This window comes from Dipodomys spectabilis, unplaced genomic scaffold, assembly GCF_019054845.1.
Source record: "Dipodomys spectabilis isolate Male_0828 unplaced genomic scaffold, ASM1905484v1 ptg000073l, whole genome shotgun sequence".
In the NCBI taxonomy this organism is placed as follows: domain Eukaryota; kingdom Metazoa; phylum Chordata; class Mammalia; order Rodentia; family Heteromyidae; genus Dipodomys; species Dipodomys spectabilis.
Window position 1 is genome coordinate 8,417,194 of NW_024870750.1, and position 27,847 is coordinate 8,445,040.

Here is a 27,847-nt window from a genome sequence, read left to right on the forward strand (position 1 = left end):
AAGCATTCTCAATCATGGCATCATCTACATTGTTTGTAATGATGTTGGAGAATACAATCTGCACAACGCCGCCATTACAAAAGGAAAGCCCAAGCTGGGTGTCGTCTCATGCCTGTCAATCCTAGCTACTCAGGAGGCTGAGATCCGAGGGTTAGGGCAGGAAAGACTCATCTCCAAGTGGTCACTAGAAGACCGGAAGTGGTGCTGTGACTCAAGTGAGCATTCTGCTCACCTTGAGCTGAGGAGCACAGGGACAGCGCCCAGGCCGAGAGTTCAAGTCCCACAACTGGCAAGAAAAAAAAAGTCAATTGAGTATGCACCAGGCTTCCCCCCCCCCCCACGTAGAAAACACTTTAAGCTGGAGCGCTGCATGTATTGCTCCTTAAGAGTCGGCATGCCTTGAGTTCATTTTCAGCAGCAGCCTCCGAGTTGTCGTGGCGGATATTCCACAAGTAGTTACAGACAGGAATGTCTGCAACTAGTCACCACGCCCCAGGCTTCTCCCACCTCCTCTCCCCCAAGCCCCAGCAAACCGCGCTCGCTGCGGCGACGTGCAGCTCGCTTTTACCGCTTTTACCGAGGTGCTCTGGGAGTCCCTGTAGGGCTTTTCGGTACACCTCCCAAGCACCGTTCCTGCGGGACAACCGAACGGCCTGGGCCGGAGCAGCCAGCGCGGAGGCGCCCCGGGCGGGTGTGGACGCGGGCGGTAGCCGGGGCAACCAGCGGGGACGCCGAAGCCTAGGCCGGGGCCCCAGCGCCCGCGGCGGTTGGAAGCCGCGCCTCCCCCGCGGGCCGAGCGGAGCGCAGCCGCGCAGGGCCCCAGGGCCGCGGGGGAAGCCGGGCCTGGCGCGCGAAGCCCAGAACCCCTCGGCCCAGCGGAGCGTCCTCGCCCGGTCCGCCGGCGGGTCGTCGCGCGTCCTGAGCCCGCGGACCCCGTGAACAGGCGAAGGTGAACTCGGCAACCGGCCAGAACTGAGGTCCGGCCCCCACGGGTCGTCTGCGTCCCCGATGAGCTACTTGAAGACCAGGCCTCCTCCCCCGAGCGGGATCATCATAGAGGACAGATCGGTGGGTCGCCCTTTCCTACTCACTAAGGGCGACGTGGAGGCTGCCTTGGACAGGTTAATTTTGTCGAAAGGCCTTGAGCTCCGTGCAGTCTAAATTTTCCTCCTCCCTTTCCATCCCCTCTCAGCTCTCCCTCCCCCTCCTCCTCAAGAGGAGGATTTAACGTTTGTGAGTACAAGCTGCGAGTTCAAAGTCACCCGGCCATCCTTAGCCCCTTCTCTCCCAACTCACCCATCCCCTCAATTCACCTAGTTCCACTTTTACATATGTACCTCGAATAATGTGATGACTGCATTCACTTACCCTTCCTCTCTCTATTCATCGGCCCCCCTCATCCTTCTCCTTTTCCTACCTTGCTTCCTTCGTACAGGTGGGTCCCCCCTCCCTCCCCCTCACCCGAAGTCATGCCTAAAAACAAAAAGGTTAAAGTCCTGGTTTGTTAAAAACACAAAGATTCTGCTAGGGATTAGTAATGGCTTATTGTGTATATGGATTGTGAATTTTTATTTTTGCTACAATTATTTCATCTTTCAGCAATTGGGATTACGATTAGGGATGTGGTACTGGAAAGATGACACCAAAACCCTCGAATTCAGAAGGTAAATTTTATGCAAAACTTTTCTCAAGCTTTTGTGAAGATGACTTGTGCTTGGGATGAAAAAAGATGAAGCAATAGATAAGAGCATAAAGGATAATAAAACTGGGGTGAAATTCCCCCAATCCCGAGATGCTCACTGTGCTGCAGAGCCTCTGAAAGCTCACTTTCTATCAGTGCCATCTCAGCTTCCTAGGAACCAGTTACTGTGTCAGTCACAGGCTGTTTAACCAGCCTTTGAAACCACTGCAGGTTGAATGGTTTACAGAAAAGGAAAGAGGTTTTAAAGGGCTAGTCGATTTGAGGAAAGTGTAGGGACACATTTTCACACAGCTCAGAAGTGACCAAGATGATTTAAATCCAGGAAGATAATATTTCATTCCACATTTACTTAGCAGGGGTGTTTCTAGAGATTGGAGCTGCTGGGTGGAGCTGGGATGACCCCAAGCTGCTTTTGCCTGATTGGAAATTAATGGCCTTGGCCATTAATGGTTCAAGGATAAACACCACTTTGTCTTGATTAGGATGGTTATATTAAAGGACAGATGGGGCTGGGAAGGTGGCTGGGTGGTAGAGTGCTTGCCTTGCATGTATGAAGCCCTGGGTTCAATTCCTCAGCACCACATAAGCAGAAAAATGCCAGAAGTTGCACTGTGGCTCAAGTGGTAGAGCCACTTCAGCCTTGGGCTGAAGAGCTGAGGGACAGCGCCCAGGTCCAGAGTTCAGGCCCATGACCCAAAAAAAACAAAACCAAACAAACAAAAAACAATTTATAAAGAACAGATGGTAAAAAAAAATCTGTACATTATAGACATCCAGTAAGAGCTATTGAAATATGTCAAAATGCTTCAGAGATTTGAAGATTTTATTGAATACTTTCTAAATGGTCAGTAGACACTACTCATATTTCTTCCTCTATATCTGTCAACTTTTTTCAGTTATGTAATAAACTGGCATATTCTTATAAAAATTCTAGCAATGCACAAGTATACAGATACAGAAGATAGCTCTCTTTTTTGGGAGGGGGGCAGTCCTGGAGCTTAAACTCAGGGCCTAGGCACTGTCCCTGAGCTTCTTTTTTCTTTTTTTTTTCTTTTTGGGTCCAGTCGTGGGGTCTGAACTCTGGGCCTGGGCGCTGTCCCTCATCTCTTCAGCTCAAGGCTAGTGCTCTACCACTTGAGCCACAGCGCCACTTCCGGCTTTTTTCTGCTTATGTGGTGCTGAGGAATAGAACCCAGGGCCTCATGCATGCAAGGCAAGCACTCTACCGCTGAGCCACCTTCCCAGCCCCCCTGAGCTTCTTTTTATACAAGGTTACTGATCTACCACTTGAGCCACAGCACCACTTCTAGCTTTTTTCTGTTTATGTAGTACTGAGTAATGGAACCTGGAGCTTCATGCATGCTAGGCAAGCACTCTACCACGGTGCCACAACCCACATTCCTTTTTTTTTCTTGCTTCTACCGCAAGTATTTAAGCACACTCCCATTCATGAACCCATTCCTTGTAGACAATAGGGGAAACACCAGAAAGAATGAAAAGCTTAGAAATCATCTACTGCAAACTAGGTGCCAATGGTCTGAAAAGGAAAGAGAAGGTACAAGGGTACCACTGCCTTATGCCTATAATCCTAGCAACTCAGGAGGCCGAGATCTGAGGATCATGGTTGGAGGCCAGCTTGGCAGGAAAATCCATGAGACCTTTATTTCCAATTACCCACTATCAAGCTGGACGGGGAGCAGTGACTCAAATGGTAGAAGGCTGGCCTTGAACAAAAGAAGCTCAGGGATAGCACCCAGAACCAGTACACACACACACACACACACACACACACGTACACACGTACACACACACACACACACACACACACACACACGAATGAAAGGGGGGGAGAAAAGGAGCAGGAAAGGAAGAAGGAAAGGAAAAGGAAGGAAAGGAAAGGAAAAGAAGAAGGGGAGGAAAGAGGAGAGAGGTGGAAAGGAAGGGAAGGGAAGGAAAGAAGGGAGCTTGTATCTAAAAGCTCCTGGCTCCATAGCAAATACTAGATACGTTTTGTTTTTTTTTTAATTTTGAGATTTCAAATAGAAATGTTTTGTAAATGGTGGTGGTCTGGAGGCTGCCAAGGCTTATAGGCTGGATGTAAAGGTGAAGCTCTAATCTTCCCCCAGCTAATGGTCCCTAAGGTGATAGATGGGTGCTGCTGTGCACTGCAGAGACGCAGACTCTGCTGATCATGTGATTAGTTTCCCCTTGGGAAGGGTTCAAGTTCCTGATTATCTCCATTTCTTTTGCAGCTTTGTACCTGCGATAGAATACAGGGAAAAAGGAAAGAAAGGCAAAGCAATTCACTTTGCTGAAATGGATGGCTCAGCTGCAGAAAGGTGGCTTGACTTCTCATCCATCCAGTGCGGCTGACTGTGCTTCTCGAAGGAATCTCTTAAGCCTTTATATATGCTACCAGACCCCAGGCACCCTAGACTGAGAGTGCAAAACCCTATCAAAGAAAAAAAAATGCAGAGTTTTGATGCGAATTACAAATAGTCCCTACCAGTGTGTCTCTGTTATAACAGCTATTTTCATTTGTTTATTTCTCGTACTAGTATTGGGGCCTGAACTCAGGGCCTGGGCACTTTGTCACTTAGCTTTTTCACTCAAGGCTGGTGCTCTACCACTGGAGCCACAGGCCCACTTCCAGCTTTTTGCTGGTTTGTTAGAGATGATTTCACAGATTTTTTTTCTGTCTGGGTTGGCTTTGAACCAGGATTCTCAGATCTCAGCCTACTGAGTAGCTAGAGTTATAGTTGTGAACCACTGGCACCTGGCTCACTACTTTCATTTCGTACAGCTTTTTTGTTTTTGTTTATAAATCTGAAACTGGTAACTACATCAGAACTAAATGATTATTCAGTGATTCTGGGTATTGAATCCAGATCCTCATACATGCAAGATAAGTGCTCTTCCAGTGAGCTCTATCTGCAGCTCTATACATGATTTAAATGATCTAGTTCAGATGCAGTTTATGGTTACATTTGTATCAGCCAGTATGCACACCCCCTACCCTGATGTCATGAATATAATGTTCAATGAAGTACATTGTGGAATGATCTATATTCAATGAGGTCCATGCAGAACAATCATAAACCCCCCTCCTTTTTTTTTTTTTTGCCAGTCCTGGGTCCTGGGGCTTGAACTTAGGGCCTGGGCTCTGTCTCTGAGCCTCTCTGTGCTCAAGGCTAGTGGTGGCACAGCACCACTTCTGGCTTTTTCTGTTTATGTGATACTGAGGAATCAAACTCTGGGCTTCATGCTAGGCAAGTGCTCTACCACAAAGCCACATTCCCAGCCCAAGGATCTCATTATTTTTGAGTCCATGCTTCATGCACCTCAGGATAGATTTAGATACAACTAAAATCTTTTCAAACCCTACTAGAGATTGTTATATTCCAAACCAGGTTAACAGATAAAAGGCATCCTTCAAGAGAGGACAAGTCATCAAAAGCCCTGGAGAAACGAAGCCATCAGGGGCCCGTCACACTGGACGATGTTAAATGTGAGACACTTTCCTCCTCACAGATGCTACTGGATTTTGAACTTCTAACAACCCATTTCTCTAATCGTCTCTCCTCTAATTGTCTGTCTTTTCTCCTTTCAGTTGTTGCTTTACTTTCATTAGAAGCTACTGAGATGCAGCGGATCTGTTCTTTTACCACATTTCTGAGGTATGTCATGCTTGAACTCTGTATCTCTTCCCTTTTTCTTTTGCAGTCATTTTTGTCTGATAAGTGATAATAGAATGATGTTTAGAGAAGAAGCTCAAGGTTCCTCTCAGCGCTGGGTCAGGATCCAGGAGAGGAAGTCCGAAGTCATAGAAGCCCCCTAGTCCCAGATTACACAGTGCAGAGAGTACATTGTCGGAGTCCATACAAAGTGCAGTCTAAACATCCAAAGATATACCCAGTTGCTGGAGAGCAGTTTGTCTGCCAGTAATACTTTGTAGATTCAGTGAGTACCTATATGACTCGGAGTGTTTCTTTACCTTTCTTAAACATAGGTTCTTCAGCTACAAAATTGGGAAGGAACAGGGTGTCCTTTACATAGCAGTATGTGCCTCGTGTGGCACCTCCACTGTGAGTGTTCTGTGAGCATTGGGTACCCAAGGTATTGGCAGTCCTCTGCATCCTCTGAGCCATTATGCACTCACATGAAGGCTGCCTGTGGTGAACATCTCAGACTGAGCCTGGAAGGTCCTGTTCCACCACAGGAGCAAGGTCATCCTGAGCACAGGGCAGAGCAGGTGGAGGCCATGTCAGAGGAGGAGTCAACAGGCAAATAAACAAATGTTGTTTTTTTTTTTTTTTTTTTTGTGGCATCTCCCATCCTGTTGTGGTAGGATGGACTCCCATTTGTCTGTGGTGATAACTAGTTAGCCCCCTTTCACAGGCTTCTTCCCTGCCCTATCTCATTTCCCTACTTCCCAGCTGATTTTTCCAAGGTTATTACCCCATCAACTACCCCATCAACTATTTACCCTCAGGTCTTTGCTTCAGGGTCTGTTCTGGGGAAACCCAACCAAAGACAAGTAGCCATTAATATCTTGAAAAAGAAAAATCTGGCCAAATGCCCATGGCTCACACCTGTAACCCTAGGTCTTCCGGAAGCTGAGACATGGAGGATTGAGGTGTGAAGCCAGCCCAGGTAGAAAAATATCTGAGACACTCTATCTCTGATTAACCAGCAAAAATGCTAGACTGGAGGCATGGATCAAGTAATAGAATGCTAGCAATGAGGAAGGAAGCTGAGTTAATACAAAGCCCTGAGTTCAAGTCCCAGTATTAGCACACCAAAAAAAAAGTTTTAAAAAAATGGCCTATCATTTTAAGTCAGTACAGTGTTTCTGGAAAGCAAGACATGCACATTTAATGTGCACAAGCTCTGTGTTCTAGCAATTTCACTTCTGTCTGTAATTTTTTTTTGCTCAAGGCTGGCTCTCTAGTATTTGAGACAGGCCTTTACTTCCATACCTATAATATTTTTAAATACCTATGTATCAAGAAGAGGACCAGTTAAATAATTTACTATGCAAATGCTATATTCAGCTGTTGAACAGAATAAGGAAGGTTTATACATAAGATTGCAGAAGAGAGTTCATTTGCTATAACTGGCAAAAGCAAATTGCAAACGATCATGCCTATAGCAATATACTATTTATTGTCAAGAAAAAACCAAGAGCTTTAAAGGCCTATCTTCACACAAATGTATGTTGGTAAGAGAGAATGTTATATGTGAATGCCTCTGCTTTTTGCTCTTGTTACTTGAAATAGGGTCTTGTTTTATCTCCCTGTCAGCTTTGAACTATTTTCCTTCTATTCACACTTCCTGTTGTAGCTGGGATGACAGATACATAGGTTTATTCCCAGTTGGTGGTTGAGATATGGAGTCTTGTGAACTTTGTGTCTTCGTTGGCCTCCAACTATCATCCTCCTGATCTCAGCCTTCCCAATAGCTAAGATTATAGGTGTGAGCCACACCTGGTTTCATTTCAGACTCTTCTTCTTCTTCTTTTTTTTTTTTTTTTGTTGGTCATGGGGCTTGAACTCTGGGCCTGGATGCTGTCCCTCAACTCTTCAGCTCAAGGCAAGTGCTCTACTACTGGAGCCAAACACCACTTACAGTTTTCTGGTGGTTAATTGGAGATAAGAATCTCATGGATGTTCCTGCCCAAGTTTGCTTTGAACCATGAATCTCAGATCTCAGTTTCCTGAGTAGCTAGGATTATAGGCTTGAGCCATCGGCACCCCCTCGATTTTAGACTCTTAATAGTAGTTGTGACATTAATTAATAGAATGATGACAGAGAGGTGGGGGTTTTACTTCATACATCTCTGTGCCTTTTGTTGTTGCTGGGTTTTTTTTGCCAGTCCTGCGGCTTGAATTCAGAGCCTGGGCACTGTCCCTGAGCTGCTTTTGCTCAAGGCTAGCAGTCTACCACTTGAGCCACAGCACCACTTCTGACTTTTTCTGTGTATGTGGCACTGAGGAATAAAATCCAGGGCTTCATGCACGTTAGGCAAGCACTCTACCACTAAGCCACATTCCCAGCCCCATTTCTGTGCATTTTTAAGACAATAGAAATATTACTTACATAATAAAAACAACAATAAGCATAATTATTAGAATTTAATGTCTATCTCAAATTTGCTTTTTTAAAGTAAAAATCAGATGTCTTGCATCATCAAGAATTCAGTAGATAGGGATAGGAAGGTGGCTCAGTGGTAGAGCGCTTGCCTTGCATGCCTGAGGCCCTGGGTTCGATTCCTCAGCACCACATAAGCAAAAAGAAAAAAGCCGGAAGTGGTGCTGTGGCTCAAGTGGTAGAGCTCTAGCCTTGAGCTGAAGAGCTGAGGGACAGCGCCCAGGCCCAGAGTTCAGGCCCCACGACCGGACCCAAAAAAAAAAAAAAAAGAATTCAGTAGATAAAATTTTAAATTGTAAATTCTTTTTTTTCTTTCTAATTTCTCCATAGAAATAAGAATCTTGACAGTTTCCTCATGGCATTATTATACTATTTATCTCATTACTTGGAAAAAAACTCACTGGAAAAGAAACCCAAAAGCTATATGGTGTAAGTAAGATTTTGCAGTGTGTTTTAAAGTTTATCATTGACAGTTATCAAGGGTGAAAGGATGCTGGAATTAAAAAAAAAAATCAGGTATACAGAGGGTCATTTTACATGGGAAGTTTTTGCCTGTCTTTAAAGTCACCGAATGACTCATGTGGGAATTATCTAACAAAATATTCTAGCTGAAATAGACCAGTATTGCCCAATAATTAGATTTTGAACTGATGGACTAGGTGCTGTCCTTAGCTCTTTTGCTCAAGGCTAGGGCTTTACCACTTGAGCCACAGCTCCACTTCCTGCTTTTTGCTGGTTAATTGGATATAATCATCTCTCAGATTTGTCTGCTGTGGCTGTCTTCTAACCTCAATCCTTAGATCCCAGCCTCCTGAGTAGCTAGGATTGCAAGTGTGAGCTGCTAGTGTCTAGCTTACTACTTTGATTTCTTACCAAGTTTTGCTGGTTAATTGGAGGGAGATGAGAGTCTCTCAGATATGTCTGCCCAGGCTTGGCTTAAAACCTCAATCCTGGATTATTCTTATTTTTTATTTTTTTTATTTTTGGTCTGGTCGTGGGGCCTGAACTCTGGGCCTGGGTGCTGTCCCTCAGCTCTTCAGCTCAAGGCTAGCGCTCTACCACTTGAGCCACAGTGCCACTTCCGGCTTTTTTTTTCCTGCTTATGTGGTGCTGAGGAATTGAACCCAGGGCCTCATGCATGCAAGGCAAGCACTTTACCACTAGCCACCTTCCCAGCCCTCAATCCTGGATTATAATTGGCTGGGAAGGTGGCTCAGTGGTAGAGTGCTTGCCTTGCATGCATGAGGCCCTGGGTTCAATTCCTCAGTACCACATAAGCAGAAAAAGTCAGAAGTGGCACTGTGGCTCAAGTAGCAGAGCGCTATCCTTGAGCTGAAGAGCTGAGGGACAGCGCCCAGTCCCAGAGTTCAGGCCCCACTACCAACAAAAAAACAAAACAAAACAAAAAAAATCCTCAATCCTCAGATTTCACCTTCTTTTTTTCCTTCGGTTGGTCCTGCTGCCTGAACTCTGGGCCTGGGCGCGGTCCCTCAGCTCTTCAGCTCAAGGATAGCGCTCTACCATTTGAGCTACAGCACCACTTCTGGCTTTTCCTGCTTGTGTGGTGCTGAGGAATCAAACCCAGAGCCTCATGCATGCAAGGCAAGCGCTCTACCACTGAGCTACCTTCCCAGCCCCAGATTCCAGCTTCTTGAATAGCTAGGGTTATAGGCATGAACAACTGGCACCCACTGAGATGAATTTTACTTGCCCCAATGACTCTATTGATTAGTTTTGCAGCAAATGTGTTAATACTAGAAATATAGTAATGAGCTGTTTTACTTTTGTTTTTTTTTTTGGTCGGTCGTGGAGCCCGAACTCTGAGCCCGGGGGCTGTCCCTCAGCTCTTCAGCTCAAACTAGTGCTCTACCACTTGAGCCACAGTGCCACTACCATTTTTTTCTGCTTATGTGGTGTGAGAAATCAAACCCAGGGCCTCATGCATGCAAGGCAAGCGCTCTACCATTGAGCCACCTTCCTAGCCCCCTTTATGCGCTTTTTATGCTTACAAAATTCTTGCTAAAGGACTTGTAAGCATTTAATACAAAAAGCTAAGGTTTTTTTCTTTTGGGCGGGGGAGGGGGGGGGAATGTTATTAGGGTTTGAACTTAGGACTTTAGCATTTTCTAGGCAGGCACTGCTTTAACCACATTCCTATCGCCTTTTTACCTTTTTGTTTGTTTATTTATTTTTGTCAGTTGTGGGGCTTGAACTTTGATCCTCCCAAATTCTTCCTTCTCACATAGTTTAAATTATAGGTATAAGTCACTGAAACTGGCAAGAATTTTTTTAAAATAGTGGGTTTGGTCAAAATGACATCCTACATCATAGTAAAAACTCCAAGGCTTTTTTTGGTACTACTTGAAAAGAACTTAATATCGTTAGGCAGAGGTGGCTCAGAGACTTACATCCTGAGTAAAAATCAGGAAACTTGGAGCACAGAGCAGAGTGGTGCCTCTCAGACTTGGTGACCTTGTACAAGCCATGGAACTTTCCATGTACGCAGACTGCCCTCCCCAGAACACGTGGAGCCAATCCAATGATTTTGCTGTTAGGAATGTGGGGAGAACCATTAATTTGCTGTAGATTTTTTTTTATAAGTGAAAATCTGTGAAGTAGCATTATTTTTATTATTATTTTGTGTATATTGTAGATTTTTTTTTAAATGCAAAACTCTTGTGTAAAACCAAGCAGGCTGAGGAACATTTCATGTATAGATAACTGTTTCTGGCAAGTTTTGTGAAGCCCAGATGCCCTTCAGTAGATAAGTGGATCAAAAAAAATGTAGTACCTATACACAATGGAATTTTACACAACTATTAAAAAGAATTTTATGTTATTTACAGGGAAATGAATGGAACTAGAACAAATCATGTTAAGTAAGATAAGCCACTCTCAGAGAGACAAATGGCCCAGAGTTTTTCTCTCTTATGTGGAAGCTAGATCTAAAATATACTGAGACATGATAAATCATACAGGACTCTCAGTGAAAGCAAAGGAGGACACCGTTAGGGGAGGAATACAAAGGCTCACTGCCTACGTGCCTCTGATCATATCAAATATTTATCACAACGAATTCTAGGAAATGGAAACAAAGAAACAAAAGAACCAAATAAATCATTCAAATGCTGCTTCCTAGGTGAAGCCCTTATAATATACAGCAGGAATGTTATTTCAGGGTGACATTTCACAGCAGGAAAGCATCAAGTGTGTTCATGGTGACAACCCAGCCAGCTGTGGCTTAAAAGGCCTGAGGGTTCTAAGTATCCCCGAACCAGACCTAGTGGACTTTGATGGCATTTTTGGCTTTTTTTTTTTTTTTTTTTTTTGATGGGGTCATGGGGCTTGAACTCTGGGCCTGGGCACTGTCCCTCAGCTCTTCAGCTCAAGGCAAGCACTCTTCCACTTGAGCACAGCTCCACTTCAGGTTTTCTGAGTGGTTTATTGGAGATAAGAGGCTCAAGGCTTTTCCTGCCTGGGCTGGCTTTGAACTGCGATCCTCAGATCTCAGTCTCCTCAGTAGCTAGGATTACAGGTATGAATCACTGGCACCCAGCTGGCTTGTCATATTTTATGTGGTCATTTCTAACTTTTTATGTTTTGTTAGGTTTATTGCTAATCTAGTAGAGTTTTGTTTTATATTTTAGTTTACTGCATTTATGCATTGGAGTGAATTGTGAATAGTATTATTCCCTATTCTACTGCACTGCAGAAACTTTAAAACTCAGGCTTTAGATATGCTGTAGCCTAAGAACAGATTATCTTTTAGCGAGTCCATTTGCAATTCAGTTGGAACTCCATCTGTGTTTTCATAGCAAAGCAATTTCACTATATTTGATGTCAACGTTCCCATAATGGTGGTAGGTAAATGCTTCCCTACTGGCACAGGTAGGCTGAATGCTGGGAACACGCCTGTGTTCAGACATGGTGCACCAAACTTGAAAAGAACACCTTGGCCCTGGGGAAGCAGAGGCAGCAGAGTCTCTGAAGCTGCTTTAGAAACAGGCAGGAAGGTAGCCAGGTGGCTACACAGTGGCTCAAGCCTGTAATCCTAGCTACCTGGGAGGTGATCAGGGGATCATGATTTCAGGCTAGCCTGGGCAAAAGGGTTAATGAGGCTCTGTCTCAACCAACAGCCGGGCACAGTGGCATACCTGTTATACCAGTTACCAGGGAAGCATAATAGTTGGGGTGTGGTAATGTGGGCCTGTCACCCCAGTGATACAAAAAAGCACAAACAGGAGGCTCATAGTCTAGGCCTGCCTGAGCATGAAGCAAGATCCTATCTCAAAAATAATCAACTGGGTAAAGAGCTGGTAGAGTGGCTCAAGTGGTAGATCACCTGCCTTGCAAAACAAGGCCCCGAGTCCAAACTAGTAATTCAACAAAACCAAACCAAACCACAGGAACTTGAGCTACCAGCTACTTGAGCACCCTGTGTACAGTAACTCGTTAGCTGAACTGTTCTGAAGAAGTAGGACTAGTTATATATAACACTGAGGTTATCTAGGTGGCATAAAGTATAGCAATGTGTACACAAGTGAAAATTCACTGTAAAACTTGAGATGCACATTCCAGTGAATGATAATTATCAAGGGACTTGGACAATTTGTTGATATCACTGATTGAGTAGAACAAATTGATAGCTATGAAGTCTATTGACTCAGGTGCATTTCTTTCAAAGTAGTTTAGTAAACTGACATTTTTGCTCATAAGTATAGATATTTGCCCCAATTAACCCATAATTTTCTCTCTTCTCCCCCATCCTCCACCCCCAGGGGCCTAGTAGAGAAAAAAGAGTTGGAGCTGGTTTTGAGTAAGTTGGAAGCAGCCCAGAAATACTTGGCAAAGAAATACTGTTCCCTGGTGCTGGGCCTGAGCGTGCCCGACAGGCATCACATGGCCTGTGGAAAGTGAGTCATTTTGTCATCACAGCCTTAGGATCCTCCCCCATTTGACTTCTGGTGCCTGGAGACACTGTTGCCCTTTCTGTTGTTCAGAATAATTGGGCTCAGTGAGAATCTGAGCACGTGTGATGTCTACTTTGGGGAAGCCAAGGGTCTATGGAAGGAATTCCAGAGTCTGGGCTGATAGCTTAAACACTGCTCCCATTGGGAGATTAAATAACTCGATAGCTTAGTGGAATCTTGCACTCAGCTGGGCAACATTTCTACTGCCAGGCAAGGGCAGAGGCAGAGTGACTGCCCATGCTGGGGTGGGGTGGAGGTGGGGGTGCAGTGTCTGCTTATTTTTCAGTTGTGAGGGGTGGCTGCCAAGCTGGGAGTACTGAATTGACACCTGCGACCTTGCGGTGATCATGTCTACACAGATCTAATTAAGACAGAATAAGAACACTCATCACAGGACCATTTGGGATCACAGCATAGAAAGATCCAGTCCTTAGCCCCAGAAGATCTGATCAGGCTCACAAGCCCACAAGCCACACCATGTTAGAGCCAGAAGCTAAAACCACAACAAACAGCTGGACAAAGAGTTCAGTACACGATGTCCTGACATTTTCAGAAAGCTTACTTATAAGTTGTTGCTGTGTACTTGGCTGTGCTCTGCAGTGCCTATGTGCTTTCTTCCTCTCTTCTGAGTACAGAATCTTTTCATTGCCATTTCCAATGGCAGATATCATCTCTGTAGTGTGTAGTAGGCCCATTTGCTTAACTATTCTTTATTTTTTGGTGACCATTTATATGCATCTATTTTTTCTGTTATATAACATGTTTCTATTGAATATCTTTATACAAATCACATGAGCTATTTCCTTATAGCTTATTCAGAATGAATTTACCTAAAGGACACAAAAGTTCTTTTGGGAGAGGGTTCCTGGTGCTTGAACTCAGGGCCTGATGCCCACTTGGCTTTTTTTTTTTTTTTTGCTCAAGACTGATACTGTATCATTTGAGCTACACCAACACTTCTGACTTTTAACTGGTTAATTGGAGACAGAAACTCACAGACCTTTCTGGCTAGGCTGCCTTCAAACTCTGATCCTCATATCTCTGGCATCCACTGGCATCTGGCATTTGTGCAGACTTTTAAACGGACCTGTGAGGTTTGAAATTAGGCAATTGTCTCTGGTTAGCACAGCTCATTCCAAGAAGTACTGGTCACTTTTCTGCAGTGTCATCTGTTTGCCTATTGGATCACAGAGAGAAGCATCTTAGGGTTCACTACCCATCATCCACAGACAGAAAAAGCTGTGGGGGGAAAATGGAACAAAGTACTCTTACCAATGAGTTCCTTGGCTCTGGGTATTGTTATGTTCTTGAATCCAGATTGTTCTTGGTGCTCTTTAAGGAAGAAAAGATAAGGATGTTTTTTGCTGATAAGTGGGTATCTGGTTTTAGTATATATCATTATCTCACTTCTTTTCAGTGTGAATTAGCTAACCTGGACAGGTTTTTCTCTGGAATATGTGCATTCTGAATATTGCATAAACACCTTATGCGATTTATCTTTGGGGTTATGCTGAAGTTTGAGTAGAATTGGTCATTTGGGTGTTGTTATTATGATGCACTCATCTCTCTTGAGAAGTAGGCGAACATGCTTCTATTCTAAACACATCTGTGAAAGCTGGGGCATCTCAGTGCTTCTGCAAAATTTTGGTGAACACATTCAGTACAAGTCTCTGTGGCTTTGTTTTTCCTTTGGGTTCTGGTTTTTCCTCCTGGGATTTGAACTTGGAGCCTGGTCACTGTCCCTGAGCTTCCTTTGTTCAAGGCTAGTGATCTACCACTTGAGCCATAGCTCCACTTCTGTTTTTTGTTTTGTTTTGCTTTTTCTTTTTGGCAGATAATTGGAGATAAGAGTTTCACTGACTTTCCTTCCCCAGGCTGACTTGGAACTATGATCCTCAGGTCTCAGCCTTCTGAGTAGCTAGGATGACAGGTGTGGCCTCTGTGCTCTTGGAGAGACAAGAAAGCATCTTTTGTTTGGGCAGTGCCTGTTCTGACTCCACTCCCAACAGTACTTTGGTACAGCTGTCGACACCTGTTGGGAAACAAAAAGGAAGAGGGTGGTAGGAGATGTGGGAAGGTGGAGAGAAAGGAAATTTCTTGGAAGCTCACACCTATAAATCATCCTTTGTATATGTGCTGATACTCAGGTCCTCGAGTTCTGGCTTGGCTTCTTTGCTCAAGGCTGGCAGGCTACCACTTGAGCCATGTTCACCTTCACCCACCCTCTCTAATCGCCCTCCCTCTCTTGCTCATCCAGCCTCCAACAGAACCTGTTTTGCTTTGCTGTCATTCTTTATTTTTGTGGGTATAGCAATTGGCATTTCACCACAGTATTTCACATGTGCATGTATTATAGTTTAATAAGAATGGCTTCTTCTGTTCAGGCCTGGGTTTTAGTACAAGATCTGGTCCTAATTAAAATATGTCTTAGGATTTCAGCCTCACCTTCAGTTTCTTGTATGTTAAGTGAGTATTGTACTGACTATGTCATAGGGGTAGCAGGAGGAGTAACTATGAGATAAAGGGTGTAGTGTATTTCTGAGCCTGTCCTGAGGCAGAACGTCGTGGGGGGGAGGACATGCTCCCTTCCTGAGGCCCAAGAAGCAGAGAGAGGAAGGGACCAAGGACAAGCCCATCCTTCCACAGAACTTCCACCTAGACCCCACAGATGAAAGTTGCCTCTGTGTTCCAGTAACACCATCAGCTAGCAACCAAGGCTTTAGCCCATGAGCCTTGGGGACGTTTCAGATCTCAACCACAGGTCATGGTCCTATTTTGTTTTTGGAGTGGGAAAGGAATAAGAGCTAATCACTAAAGATTGAGCTTCCTTTTAACCTGAGGTGGTGATTTGTTATATTGTAGGGAAAAAATATCAGACACACAAAAAGACTGGAAATTCTTTGAGGTAAGTCATTTTCTGAGGGTTTCGCGTGCGCTCATGCATGCGTGCGTGCGTGCGTGCGTGCGTGCATGCATGCGTGTGTGTGTGTGTGTGAATACTGGGGTATTGAATTCAGGGTCTCATATTCTCACTTGGTTTTCCACTGAAGGATGACACTCTACCATTTGAACCACAAGTGCACTTCTGGCTTTTTGCTGGGTAATTAGAGATAAGAGTCTCGAGTTTGTGCTGGCATTGAACCTAGATCCGAGTCTCAGCTTCCACTAGGATTACAGGCATGAGCCATTATGTTATGAAATGTGACATACAGTAATCACCAATAGCCATTTGTTAGGCACTTACTTTTGGTGACTTATCTTTTCTAAAATGAAGAATGCTGTGTTGCCCTTGGAATTTCAGTCTGACTTTCATCCTGTGAAGGTGAGCACAGGGACAACTTTGCACAACTTTTCAAGGATGTTGAGAAATTGGATTGTCTGAGCTTAGAAGTATTCTATAGTAAGGTTGTTTTTTTTTTAAACATAATTTCTGGAGATTGTGATTCAAAACTCTGTTTTTTCTTTTCTTTCTTTCTTTTTTTTTTGGGGTGGGGGGGTGGTCGTGGGGCCTGAACTCTGGGCCTGTGCTGTCTCTCAGCTCTTCAGCTCAAGGCTAGCACTCTGCCACTTGAGCCACAGCGCTGCTTCTGGTTTTTTCTTTTTCTTTTTTTTTTCTGGATTTTTCTGCTTATGTGGTGCTGAGGAATCGAACCCAGTGCCTCATGCATGCAAAGCAAGCACTTGCCACCTTCCCAGCCCAAAACTCTGTTTTTTCTTTGTAGTCCTTTTATACTTTCTGTACACATATAGCCTGGATTGTCTTCAGACGTCAGAATTTGATAGAAATTGAGGATGAAGTAGGAAGGCTTTTCCGTACCAACATGTTCAACATTGCTCGAAGGAAGCGTGAAGATGCACAATTGGGAGGAGAAAAGAAACGTATGACTTTGGTACAATTCAGGTATGACCTCTGTTTTCTCCCCTCCCTCTCTACTTCTTGTCTTTTTCTTTTTCTTTCTTTCTTTTTTTTTTTTTTTTTGGGTCCGGTCATGGGGCCTGAACTCTGGGCCTGGGCGCTGTCCCTCAGCTCTACAGCTCAAGGCGAGCGCTCTACCACTTGAGCCACAGCGCCACTTCCGGCTTTTTTCTTTTTGCTTATGTGGTGCTGAGGAATCGAACCCAGGGCCTCAGGCATGCAAGGCAAGTGCTCTACCACTGAGCCACCTTCCCAGCCCTTCTTGTCTTTTTCTATAGCCTCTGCTGACCTCCAAACTTGCAAGCCTCCTACTCCAGTCTCCTAGGTAACTGGCACTACAGGCGTATGCCACTGTGTTGAGTTCAGTTAGGATAGGACCTGTTGACTTTTTTACGATAAAGAATGCTTGTCAAAAATAGGACATTGTGACCTAAATGTCATTTTTTCCCCCCACAGGAGAATGATGGCAAAACGCCCAGCAATTAAAAAAGCCATGGACATGCGCTCTCCAGTCATGTCTACCCTGCTACCATCTCTCAGAGAGAAAGCTCAGCATATCATTGAGAGAAAATACCACTCAGGCACCAAACCCCCCGCCTACGCATCCAAGCATGTGATAAGTCCAGAAGCTGTGCCCATGCCAGTGTGAGTGGCCCAAAGAGAGAAACTGCAGGGTCCTGACTACTGCTGCCTAGGGCAGGGGCCGGGCCGGGCTCAGGGCCTGTTCCAGTGCCAGAAAGATGAAAGCACCTGTTTCTCCATTGCACTCCACCACACTGCCCCCTCCTCTCCACGTATTTTCTGGTGGGAAGGGCAACGTACTCTTTAAGGCTGCAAATTTTCTCCCCTTCCTCTTCCCATTCTTCCTCCCCTCCTCTTCCCCTCCTGCCCCCTCCCTCCCTCCCTCTTCTCCCCCCCTCTCTTTTTCTTTCCCTCCCTCCCTGACTTCCTTCCTCTCCTCCATTCCCTCCCCCTCCCTCTCTCCCCTCCCTCCTTTCTTTCCTTCCTTCCTTCCCTTCTTTCTTCCTTCCTTCCTTCCTTTTCTTCCTTCCTTTCTTTCTTTCTTCCTTCCTTCTTTCTTCCTTCCTTCCTTCCTTCTTCCTTCCTTCCTTCCTTCCTTCCTTCCTTCCTTTCTTCTTTCATCATAGTGGAGTTTGGGACACTCTCAAAGCCCAGGCTATGCTTGAACTTGCAGTCCTTTGGCCTCTGCTAGAAAACTGAGGGTTTTCTATAATAATTTTGCAGAATGTGGGGAGAGCTAGAAGAATCTGGTACTGTGGGTTTAGTTTTCAATTTATGTTTAAGACCATTATGGTAGTTCAAGGAAGCAAGTGTAGAATTTTTAAAAAGTGGGTGTATTAGTCTTCACTTTCTTTTTTTAGAGCTTTATTTTTTTAATAAGTTTTTTACTGTGAGAATACTGTACAGAGGAGGAGGGGTTATGAGCAAGGTAATGAGTACATTTCTTTTTTTTTTTTTTTTTTGTCGGTCGTGGGGCTTGAACTCTGGGCTTGGGCGCTGTCCCTGTGCTCTTCAGCTCAAGGTGAGCGCTCTATCGCTTGAGCCACAGCGCCATTTCTGGTTTTCTGGTGGTTTATTGGAGATAAGAGTCTCACAGACTTTCCTGCCCGGGTTGGCTTTGAACCGTGATCCTCAGATCTCAGCCTCCTGAGTAGCTAGGATTATAGGCGTGAGCCACTGGCGCTGGCAATGAGTACATTTCTTATCAAGCATTGTTGTCTCTTTTTTTGTTTTTCCCTACCATCCCTAGTCTTCACTTTCTTACACACACACACACACACACACACACACACACACACACACACACACACACACACACACACACACACACACACACACACACACACCACAGAAGCAACCACACTGTGTACATCCGTCTTTGTCCTTGCTGTTCAGCTGTATCAATAATTCTCTTCACAGAGTTGGCATCCTGGGGGAGCCTCGATACATGTTCAACCTGCACACTCTTACCCCCCTTGATCCAGAAGAGAACATGAAGCCATCGGGAAGAAATGCTTCCCTGATAGAGAGAAATAACATGCAGGTGCAGGACTTCCTGGACATGGCCCTGCACACCCTGACCTTCCAAAGCCTCAAGTGACGCAGGGCGCTCCCCTCCCTCGCCTCCCTACTGCTGCTGAACTCAACTACTTTTGACCAAATTCATGTAGAACTACTACTACTTCTTATTATGATTAAAATAAATCTTTAAGCTTGTAAGCTTGTTCAAGTTCTTGTATAGCCCAAGTTATTTTGTTAAAAGTTCAACAATAGGGCTGGGAAGGTAGTTCCGTGGTAGAGTGCTTGCCTCGCATGCATGAGGCCTTGGGCTTGATTCCTCAGCACCACATTAACAGAAAAATCCAGAAGTGGCACTGTGGCTCAAGTGGTACAGCACTAGCCTTGAGCTGAAGAGCTCAGGGACAGTGCCCAGGCCCAGAGTTCAGGCCCCATGACCGATGGGAAAAAAAAAAAATTGCTAACCCTTTTTTGCTGTGGTTATTTTTGAGATAGCATCTTGCTTTAGATCCTCAGGCTAGCCTGGACTTTGATCCTCCCAAACTTAGCCATCTGCATATAGGGATGATGGATATGTGGGGCTAGTAAACTTTTTGTCTGGGTTGGCCTCAGAAATTTATCTGATTTCTGCCTCTTGAGTAGCTAGTGAGCTACCACTCCTGGTTTAGTTAGCTAGTGTTCTAACCAAAGCCTTTTGTTCATTTCTAAGTGTATCTTTGCCTATTGGGAAAGCAACTTTGGTACACATGTGAACAAAAATTTCATAAAAGACAAGCTAAAATAGTTTAACATTAAATCTCATAGCTACATTATTAATGACATTGAGATATAAAAAACTCTTTCACTGAAAAGCTCTTAGCATATGTGATCTATTCTTTCATTTATTTTGTAACAAATATGTCTTTGCTTTTCTAAGAGAGAATATGTAAAATATAAGGAACCTATTCTCGGGCTGAAAAGTTGGCTCAGCAGTAGAGTGCTTGCCTCGTATGCATATGGGCCTGGGTTTGATTCCTCAGCACCACATAAGCAGAAAAGGCTGGAAGTGGCTCTGTGGCTCAAGTGGTAGAGCACTAGCCCAGGCCTAGAGTTTAGCCCCACAACTGACAAAAATAAAGAAACCTATTCTCAAACATCTTCAGTGGGTCTCCCAGATATAGATACAAGTTTTTCAAGCATGAAGAAGTGATATAAACTCCAAGTATAAGGAAGCTCAGACAAGAACAAATGTAGGCCTTGCTTTAACAGTGGTAGATTACTTACTAGAAATGTTAGCTATTAAAAAAATCTGCATTTAACTCAGCTAGGACTGACCATTTCCACCATGTTTCTTTATCCTTATTAAATACATAGAAAACATAAAGCAGGAGATAGTAATGCTATGTGGTAATTAGATGTCTTTCAATTCATAACCTTTTGATAAAGAGGAAGATTGTAATATAGGACTCGACGTATACAGATATATATAGAGATATGTAATCATGGATATATGTAGACATAGATCTAGGTATGTTTTCTTATTAAGTTCCAAGTGGATTTTTTTTTTCCTTACTTTTTTTTTTTTTTTTAATTGTAAAGCTACTATACAGAGGGTTACAGTTACATGAGTGAGGTAATGAGTACACTTCCTCTTGAACATTGTTACCCCCTCCATTGTTTTCCCCCTACCATCCCCTCCCTCCCTCCCTTCCCTGAGGTTCTTTTTTTTTTTTTTGATTGTGATTAAATGATTACATAATTTCAAAGTCACAAGTTCATTCTAACTTCCCTGGAGCAAATTGTCTACCACAGTCTGTAATATATAACAGTGTTCACATGTTATATACCATATTTGTGATCAGCAGCATGGGGATATTTAGTAGTGGTTCAACCAGATGAGCGGGAGTTCTTTGTTTCTTAAGTCCTGTTAGTTTTGTCGTATCACCTAACCTTTTGGATTTAGCATCCACTTATCAGGGAGACCATGTACCGTTTATCTCTTCGTTCTTGGCTTACCTCGCTCAACATGATTCCTTCTAGCTCCACCCATTTCCCTGCAAATGCCATTATTTTGTCATTTCTAATTGCTGCATAATATTCCATTGTGCCAAGTGGATTTTATATAAGATGATCTTATTCATGTTTAGATTTTAATATCTTGCAAATACTTTCCTCAGTTTCATTTTGCTTCAGGTATTTTAAAATATAATAATAAATATATTTTAAAGATTTTTCAAACATAAAGAAGGGTTACTATTTTCTTGTGATGTTTTAGGCTTAGAAATATTGATTTAAACACTAAAAACTTTCCTTATTTTATGTTATTTTGTTATTTAATACATAGCATGTGTTTTTATATAGTGTGATAATGAAATTAAACATTTTCTTCATTCAGAAAAAAAAAGAAACCTATTCTCAAAGGCATCCCAACTCTTCAGTTCATAGTTGCACTGGCTGGCTACCAGAATGCAATAAGTAATAGGAATGTCAGTGTAGGAGCTGGCCAGGGGGCAGGCAGAGCCCTCTCTGTAGCTTCCAGCTCGCCAGGCCAAGCCTTTGCTTCCCAAGAGCATTGCTGTCCCTCCTGTATTTAGAATAAATCCAGCTTTGGTTGTCCAGCAACTGAATCATGGCCTATCCTCAGTATTTCTTTGGATTTGGAAATGAATTTCCATGGCTTCTTCATAAGAAGGAGTACAGTTCAGATAATCAACTGCAGTTCTTGGAAAGGATTAAAATATGAACTCAGCTCACCACTCACCAACTATCTAGAAGCCAGAAAAGTGTATGTATGGGAAAAGAGGTTTATATAAATACTTCCTTCAGTGACCCACACGATAGAGTTAAGAGCAGCAACTTGTGTAGAGTGGATGATACCAAATTTGGTGGAGTTGCTAACACCCCAGGCAACAAGAACCAAACTCAGTATGACCCTTCCAGACAGGCCTTGACAAATTAAGAATAGAACACAAGTCATGCCACAAATTTGAGATTGGAATTGACTCATAAGATCTGTTGTTTAAAAAAGACTGTCCTAAGCACAAAATCAATCAGCAATGGAGAAGTACTAGGAGACAAAGGAACACAGTGTTAGAATTTTTATCTTGAGACGAGGTCTGCTATATAGCCAGGAGAGGCCTCAAGCTCCTGATCTTTCTGCCTCAGCCTCCCAAGGATCGGGGTTATAGGCAGGTACTACCATGCCTGGCTGGTGCTGGGAATATTAATGAGGAAAAGATAACTAAAGGGCTGGGAAGGTGGCTCAGTGGTAGAGCGCTTGCTTTGCATGCTCAAGGCCCTGGGTTCGATTCCTCAGCACCACATAAGCAGAAAAAGCCGGAAGTGGTGCTGTGGCTCAAGTGGTAGAGCACTAGCCTTGAGCTGAAGAGCTGAGGGACAGTGCCCAGGCCCAGAGTTCAGGCCCACGACTGGACCCAAAACAAAAACAAAAAACAAAAGATAACTAAAACTTCTGAGACCTTTTCCCATATATGACATTGATAAGACCTTAACTGGAGAACATTTGTGTCCATTTTTAGGCCTTATAATTTGGATTTGTTATTGTTGTTGTTGGTGGTGGTGGTGGTTGTGGAACTTGAACTCTAGACCTGGGTGCTATCCCTGAGCTCTTCAGCCAAGGCAAGTGCTGTACCACTTGAGCCACAGCACACTTCCAGTTTTCTGGTGGTTAATTGAAGATAAGAGTCTCATAGACTTTCCTGCCCAGGCTGGCTTTGAACCATGATCTTCAGGTCTCAGCCTCCTGAGTAGCTAGGATTATAGGCGTGAGCCACCGGCACCCAGCTAGAAAATATTTATTAAAAAAAAAAAAAGCATGCCAAAAAGAAATAGGGGTGGCTGGGAAGATGGCTCAGTGGCAGAGTGCTTGACTTGAATGCAGGAAGCTTTGAGTTCGATTCCTCAGTACCACATAAGCAGAAAAAGCCGGAAGGGGTGCCGTAACTCAAATAATAGAGCAATAGCCTTGAGCTGAAAAGCTCAGGGACAGCGTCCAGGCCCAGAGTTCAGGCCCCATGACCGACAGAAAAAAGAAAAAGAAAAAAAAAGAAAGAAAGAAATAGGAGTAACTTAAGATATGGAGAGGGGAAGATGGAGAAATTAAAAGCTAACTGGAATTACCTACAGAAAGAAAACTCAGAAATAACTGTTCAAGTATTCACACTGAGATGACCAGAAGAATGTTGGATATGTTCTGCTCTCTTGGACTCGAGGACACAGTGGAAGTTAAGGGCTGAATATGAAAAGATTTAGATTACAGCCAGGCACTGGTGGCTCACGCCTGTAATCCTAGCTACTCAGGAGGCTGAGATCTGAGGATTGCGGTTCAAAGCCAGCCCGGGCAGGAAAGACTGTGAGACTCCTATTCCAATAAACCACTAGAAAACCGGAAGTGGCGCTGTAGCTCAAGTGGTAGAGCGCTCGCCTTGAGCTGAAGAGCTGAAGAGCTGAGGGACAGCGCCCAGGTCCAGAGTTCAAGCCCCATGACCGACAAAAAAAAAAAAAAAAAAAATTTCAGATTACACTGAATTCAAAGAAGTGCTGGCTTGGGGCAGCTCAGAGGCCTGGTAACTTAGTGTACAGCATGTGCTGGTCTGCAGTATGTACAGTCTGAATCCAGCCCACCTAAGTTCAGGTCCCAGCACCACCACTTACCCCGTGAGCTCTTGCATAAGTTACTTCGCCTAAAGCTGCCTCAGTTTCCCGAATTGGAGAAGCAGGGATTGTCTGGGGTGCGGTATGGCAAGTGATTATTGAGTTATCACGAAGTATGGAGATTTGCAGAATGGAATCCCCAGAGGGTTTCCTTGAGACTATTCTGGACGTGTGAAAGACTGTCCTAAACATAGGGTTGAATTCCTAGCTCTAATTTAAATCGAGTCTGTCAACAACACACCATGTCTATGTTAAACAGCTCCCTGTTTCAGTTATCATTTTAGTCATACTTTCAAAACTGCCTCATTCTATCACATTTTTCTATCACAAAATTAGAAATCTTGTACCCTTCTCCAGGCTGGAGCTGCCTTGCTTGTGGTGTACATAAGTCAGCCACATGGCTGCATTTCAAATGTGGAGGAGGCTCTGACTTGTTCCTTGGCCTTTGACTATGACAGCAGTATTAACAGTGTTCACAACATACTGTGGATCATACTGACACCTGAGTTCTGTTAGTGATCCACTTTAATTCAGATAAATTCCCTCCAGTTCAACTAACCATTATTGAGAGCCAGGGTTTGGCCCCTAGAAACACAAACAACTTGTCCTATGACTTCAGAGATGTCATAGCCTGGCAAGAAAGAGAAGAAACAGGTACAGTTCTATTAATGTCATGTTATAGGTGCCCTATTTCAGATGCAAATGGCTATGGAAACAAAGATCTTCACTGATGATTTTTCATGGGGAAGTCACCAAGGGCCAACAGAAACCCAGATGCTTAGTGGAGGTAGGAGAGCATTAGGGGGGAGGAGTTTGAACTACTGGAGTTGGAACTGGGTCTACTGGAGTTTGAACTCAGGACCTGTACTTGCTAGGTAGATGCTCTACTGCTTGAACCACATTCCCAGCTTTAGTTATTTTATCATTTTTTTTGCCAGTCCTGGGGCTTGAACTCATGGCCTGGGCACTGACCCTGAGCTGTTTTTGCTTTACCACTGAGCAAGGACTCCACTCCAATGGAGGTTAATTGAAGATAATTTCAAGACTTTCCTGCCCAGGCTGGTTTCAAACTGTGATCCTGAGATCTCAGCCTCCTGAGTAGCTAGGATTACAGATGTGAGCCACTGGTGCCCAGCTGGGTCACTTTTTGCCCAGGGCAGGCCTCTCTATGCCTCTCGCGTTACTGGGGTGTCAGGTGAATGCCACCACATGTGGTTGGGGCGGGGTTTTTTTTGTCCTGGGACTTGAGTTCAAGTGTACAACTTAAGACACACTTCCATGTCTAGCTTTTTAATGGTTAATTGGAGATAAGAGTTTCATGGACTTTCCTGCCTGGGCTGGCTTCAAATCCTGATCCTCAGATTTCAGCCTCTTGAGTAGCTACAGGTGTGAGCCAACAATGCTCCAGGTTAATTCTTCTGAATAGATGGGCTCCATTGACTCCAGTGGCTCTGTAATTCTACCTACTCAGGAGGCTGAGATGTGAGGATTGCAGTTGGAAGCCAGCCTGGGCAGGAAAGTCCATGAAGACATCTCCAATTAACCAGCAAAAAAAAACTGGAAGTAGAGCTGTGGCTTTAGAGTACCAGCCTTGAATGGAAAGGCTCAAGGACAGCACCAAGGCCCTGAGTTCAAGTCTTAGTACTGGCAAAAGGATCTCAAGGGGGACCAAGCAGCATAGATACTCCTGGGCATCAGCAACTCCCAGCATTATTGGCAGGAAGAAATTTCTCCCAGTGCTGGGCTGGGGAGAGGCAGCTGAATGAAGGCTCAGTGCTTTGCTAGGACACAAGGTCAAGGCTCATGTTCCAAGCAAAAGACAGATGGCCTTTTGTCCATCAGGAGCTAAACCATACCCAAGACCCCAGGAGGAATGGCTGGTGCCTGTCAGGATATGCCACACCCTCCTCACATGCTGTGTCTGGCCCTGAAATGAGAATGTGTTGAAACTGCCCAGAGCTCCTGCCCCCCACCTCTGCCGTCCCCCCTACTTCCACCCCTTTCCCCTCTTGGGTGTTTGGTTTCACAGTGCCAAATAAAAACCTCATTGATTCAGCATTTTGGGATTCTTGGAGATGAACAAAGAAGTTTTCTTTTGCAATTCCTTTCAAGAAGGGTTTGGCAAACAAATGAACGAAGCAAAAAGTTGTTAGAAGGGAGGGATTTGACCCAATTAAAATAATAAATGTATTAAAAAGATGGAGTAGGTTGATGTGTTGGCCTCTGGTACTGGTAGTCAATAGTTGTTCTTTAAAAATATTATTACCAGGTACTGGTGGTTCAGGACTGTAATTCTACCTATTTAGAAGGCTAAGATCTGAGGATTGTAGTTTTAAGCCAGCCCAATTAACCAGTAAAAAGCCAGAAATGGAACTGTGGTTCAAGTGGTAGAGTGCTAGCCTTGAGCAAAATAAAAGCCCAGGGACTGCCCAGGCCCTGAGTTCAACTACAGGCCCAGTACGACAGAAAAACTACTATGGCCTGACTCCTATTGACCAAAAAAATACTGAAAGACTGCATTTTTAAAATGGAAAAGAGGGAGGGAGGAAAAGATTGCATCTGAGTGTTTAGGAACATCTCTGTGATTAGCAATGCCTGCTCTAGACTCAGGAAGGGAGGTCCAGTAATGGCAGTCAGAGCAGGTATTTACCTCCTTGACAATGCCTAAATCTTTTAGAAACAGAGATGTATAGAAAACAATCACATAACTAAACCAAAAGAAAATAACATTAAAGAAGCATTTATTATATTCTAGACCTATGTTGATGTTGCACCACTTTAAATTGACATTAAATTGACTTGGTGCTCTGAAAAGTATCAAATGGAGAAAGAGAATCCTTTAGATATGAAGTGGATAAAGGCATATAACCAGTTAGTAGTAGAGTCAAATTTTAAATATAGGTTTGGTGGGCTCTAAAGCTCATATTTTAATTAAAGTAAAATAGGCCTCTCTTGACAGTAAAGTGAATCATTAACTTGGCTTAGTTGGTATGAGACTACTTTCAATAAAATAGTTTCGGTGAAAATAAAATAGGATAATAAAGTTTACTCAATACAAAAGAAGACAGTGAAAAAAAGAATAACATGAAAGAGATACGACAAAAACAAGTAGCAATATTTGACATAGTCTAAACCATTCCAAATTAACACAAAGAATGTCACATATATATGTATATATATACACACATTGTGTATATATACACACACACACACACACACACACATACACACACACACACACACATATACCCAGGTCTCTATATACAGTAGTTAGGCTTAGCTATATAACTATCTATAACAAGGACACTTTAAGTATAGAGATGACTAGATTCAACTAGATGCTGGTAGTTCTTGCCTATAATATTAGCTGCTGAGGCAGTTGAACTGAAAAACTCAGGCTTGCAGAAAACTCCTCAAGACTCCATCTCTAAAATAACCAGCAAAAAGTCAGGCTGGAGGTAAGGTTCAAATAGTAGAGTGCCAGCCTAGCCAGCAAACCAAGCAAGCACAAAGCCTCAAGTTCAAACTCTGAAAAAATAAGTAGATTAAAAGTATGAAAGATGGGGTTGGAGGTGTGGCTCCATTGGTAGAGTGCTAGCCAGTGAGCAAAAGCATCAGGTACTAAATTCAAGTCCTGGCCTTGGAACCCCCCCTCCCAAAAAAAAAAAGAAAAGTATAAAAGAAGGAGGAGGCCATGTGTAATATCTATACTTTCAGCATTTGAGAGACCAAGGAAGGAGGCTTGTGAATTCAAGGCAATCTGAAATACAGATTTTTTTTTCTCTTAAGATCTTGCCTTAAGAAAGAAAAGTAAGAATGTAGAGAAGAATAAGTCATAGTAACAGAATATTAAAAACAAAAGGGAATATTAGCCAGACACCATTAGCTATGCCTGTAATCCTATCTGCTCAGGAGGCTGAGATCTGAAGATTGTGGTGTGAAGCCAGCCTGGACAGGAAAATCCATGAGACTCTTCTTGCTAATAAACTACTGAGAAAAAGCCAGAAGTGGCACTGTGGCTCAAGTGGTAGAGCACTAGCCTTGAACAAAAGAAGTTCAGGGACAGTGCCCAGGCCCAGAGTTCAAGCCTCAGAAAGGGCAAAAAAGGACTATTATCCAGGTAAATACATATTATTATATATTACATAATGAAAAAGGAGGATGGGTGTGAGTGGTTCACACCTGTAATCCTTGCTATTCAGGAGGCTGAGAACTGACTATCAAAATTTGAAGCCAACCCAGGAAAGTCCCTGAGACTCAATTAACCACCAGAAAACTGGAAGTGGAGCTGTGAGTCAAAGTGGTAGATTATTAACTTTGAGTAAAAGAGATCAGGGACAATCAAAATCCTAATGATGTTCTTTACTGAAATACAGAAAATCCAAAAATTCATATGGAACAACAAAAGACCTAGAA

At 43.6% G+C, this 27,847-nt stretch overlaps 1 protein-coding gene across 3 annotated transcripts; it reads left to right on the forward strand.

The window, feature by feature from the left end:
* Positions 1-891: 891 nt before the first annotated feature.
* Positions 892-18,976, forward strand: Ppp1r36 (protein phosphatase 1 regulatory subunit 36). Of its 3 annotated transcripts, XM_042682568.1 has the most exons (11): positions 892-1,068; positions 1,600-1,664; positions 3,955-4,041; positions 5,113-5,210; positions 5,313-5,379; positions 8,183-8,281; positions 12,631-12,765; positions 15,685-15,727; positions 16,545-16,723; positions 17,195-17,383; positions 18,680-18,976. In XM_042682568.1, the coding sequence occupies exons 1-11, from the start codon at positions 1,009-1,011 to the stop codon at positions 18,858-18,860; spliced, it is 1,203 nt and encodes a 400-aa protein (XP_042538502.1). In that variant the 5' UTR covers positions 892-1,008; the 3' UTR covers positions 18,861-18,976. The 3 variants fall into 3 exon arrangements, with proteins under 3 accessions (XP_042538502.1, XP_042538504.1, XP_042538505.1); XM_042682570.1 differs by lacking the exon at positions 12,631-12,765; XM_042682571.1 differs by lacking the exons at positions 8,183-8,281; positions 12,631-12,765.
* Positions 18,977-27,847: the final 8,871 nt, after the last annotated feature.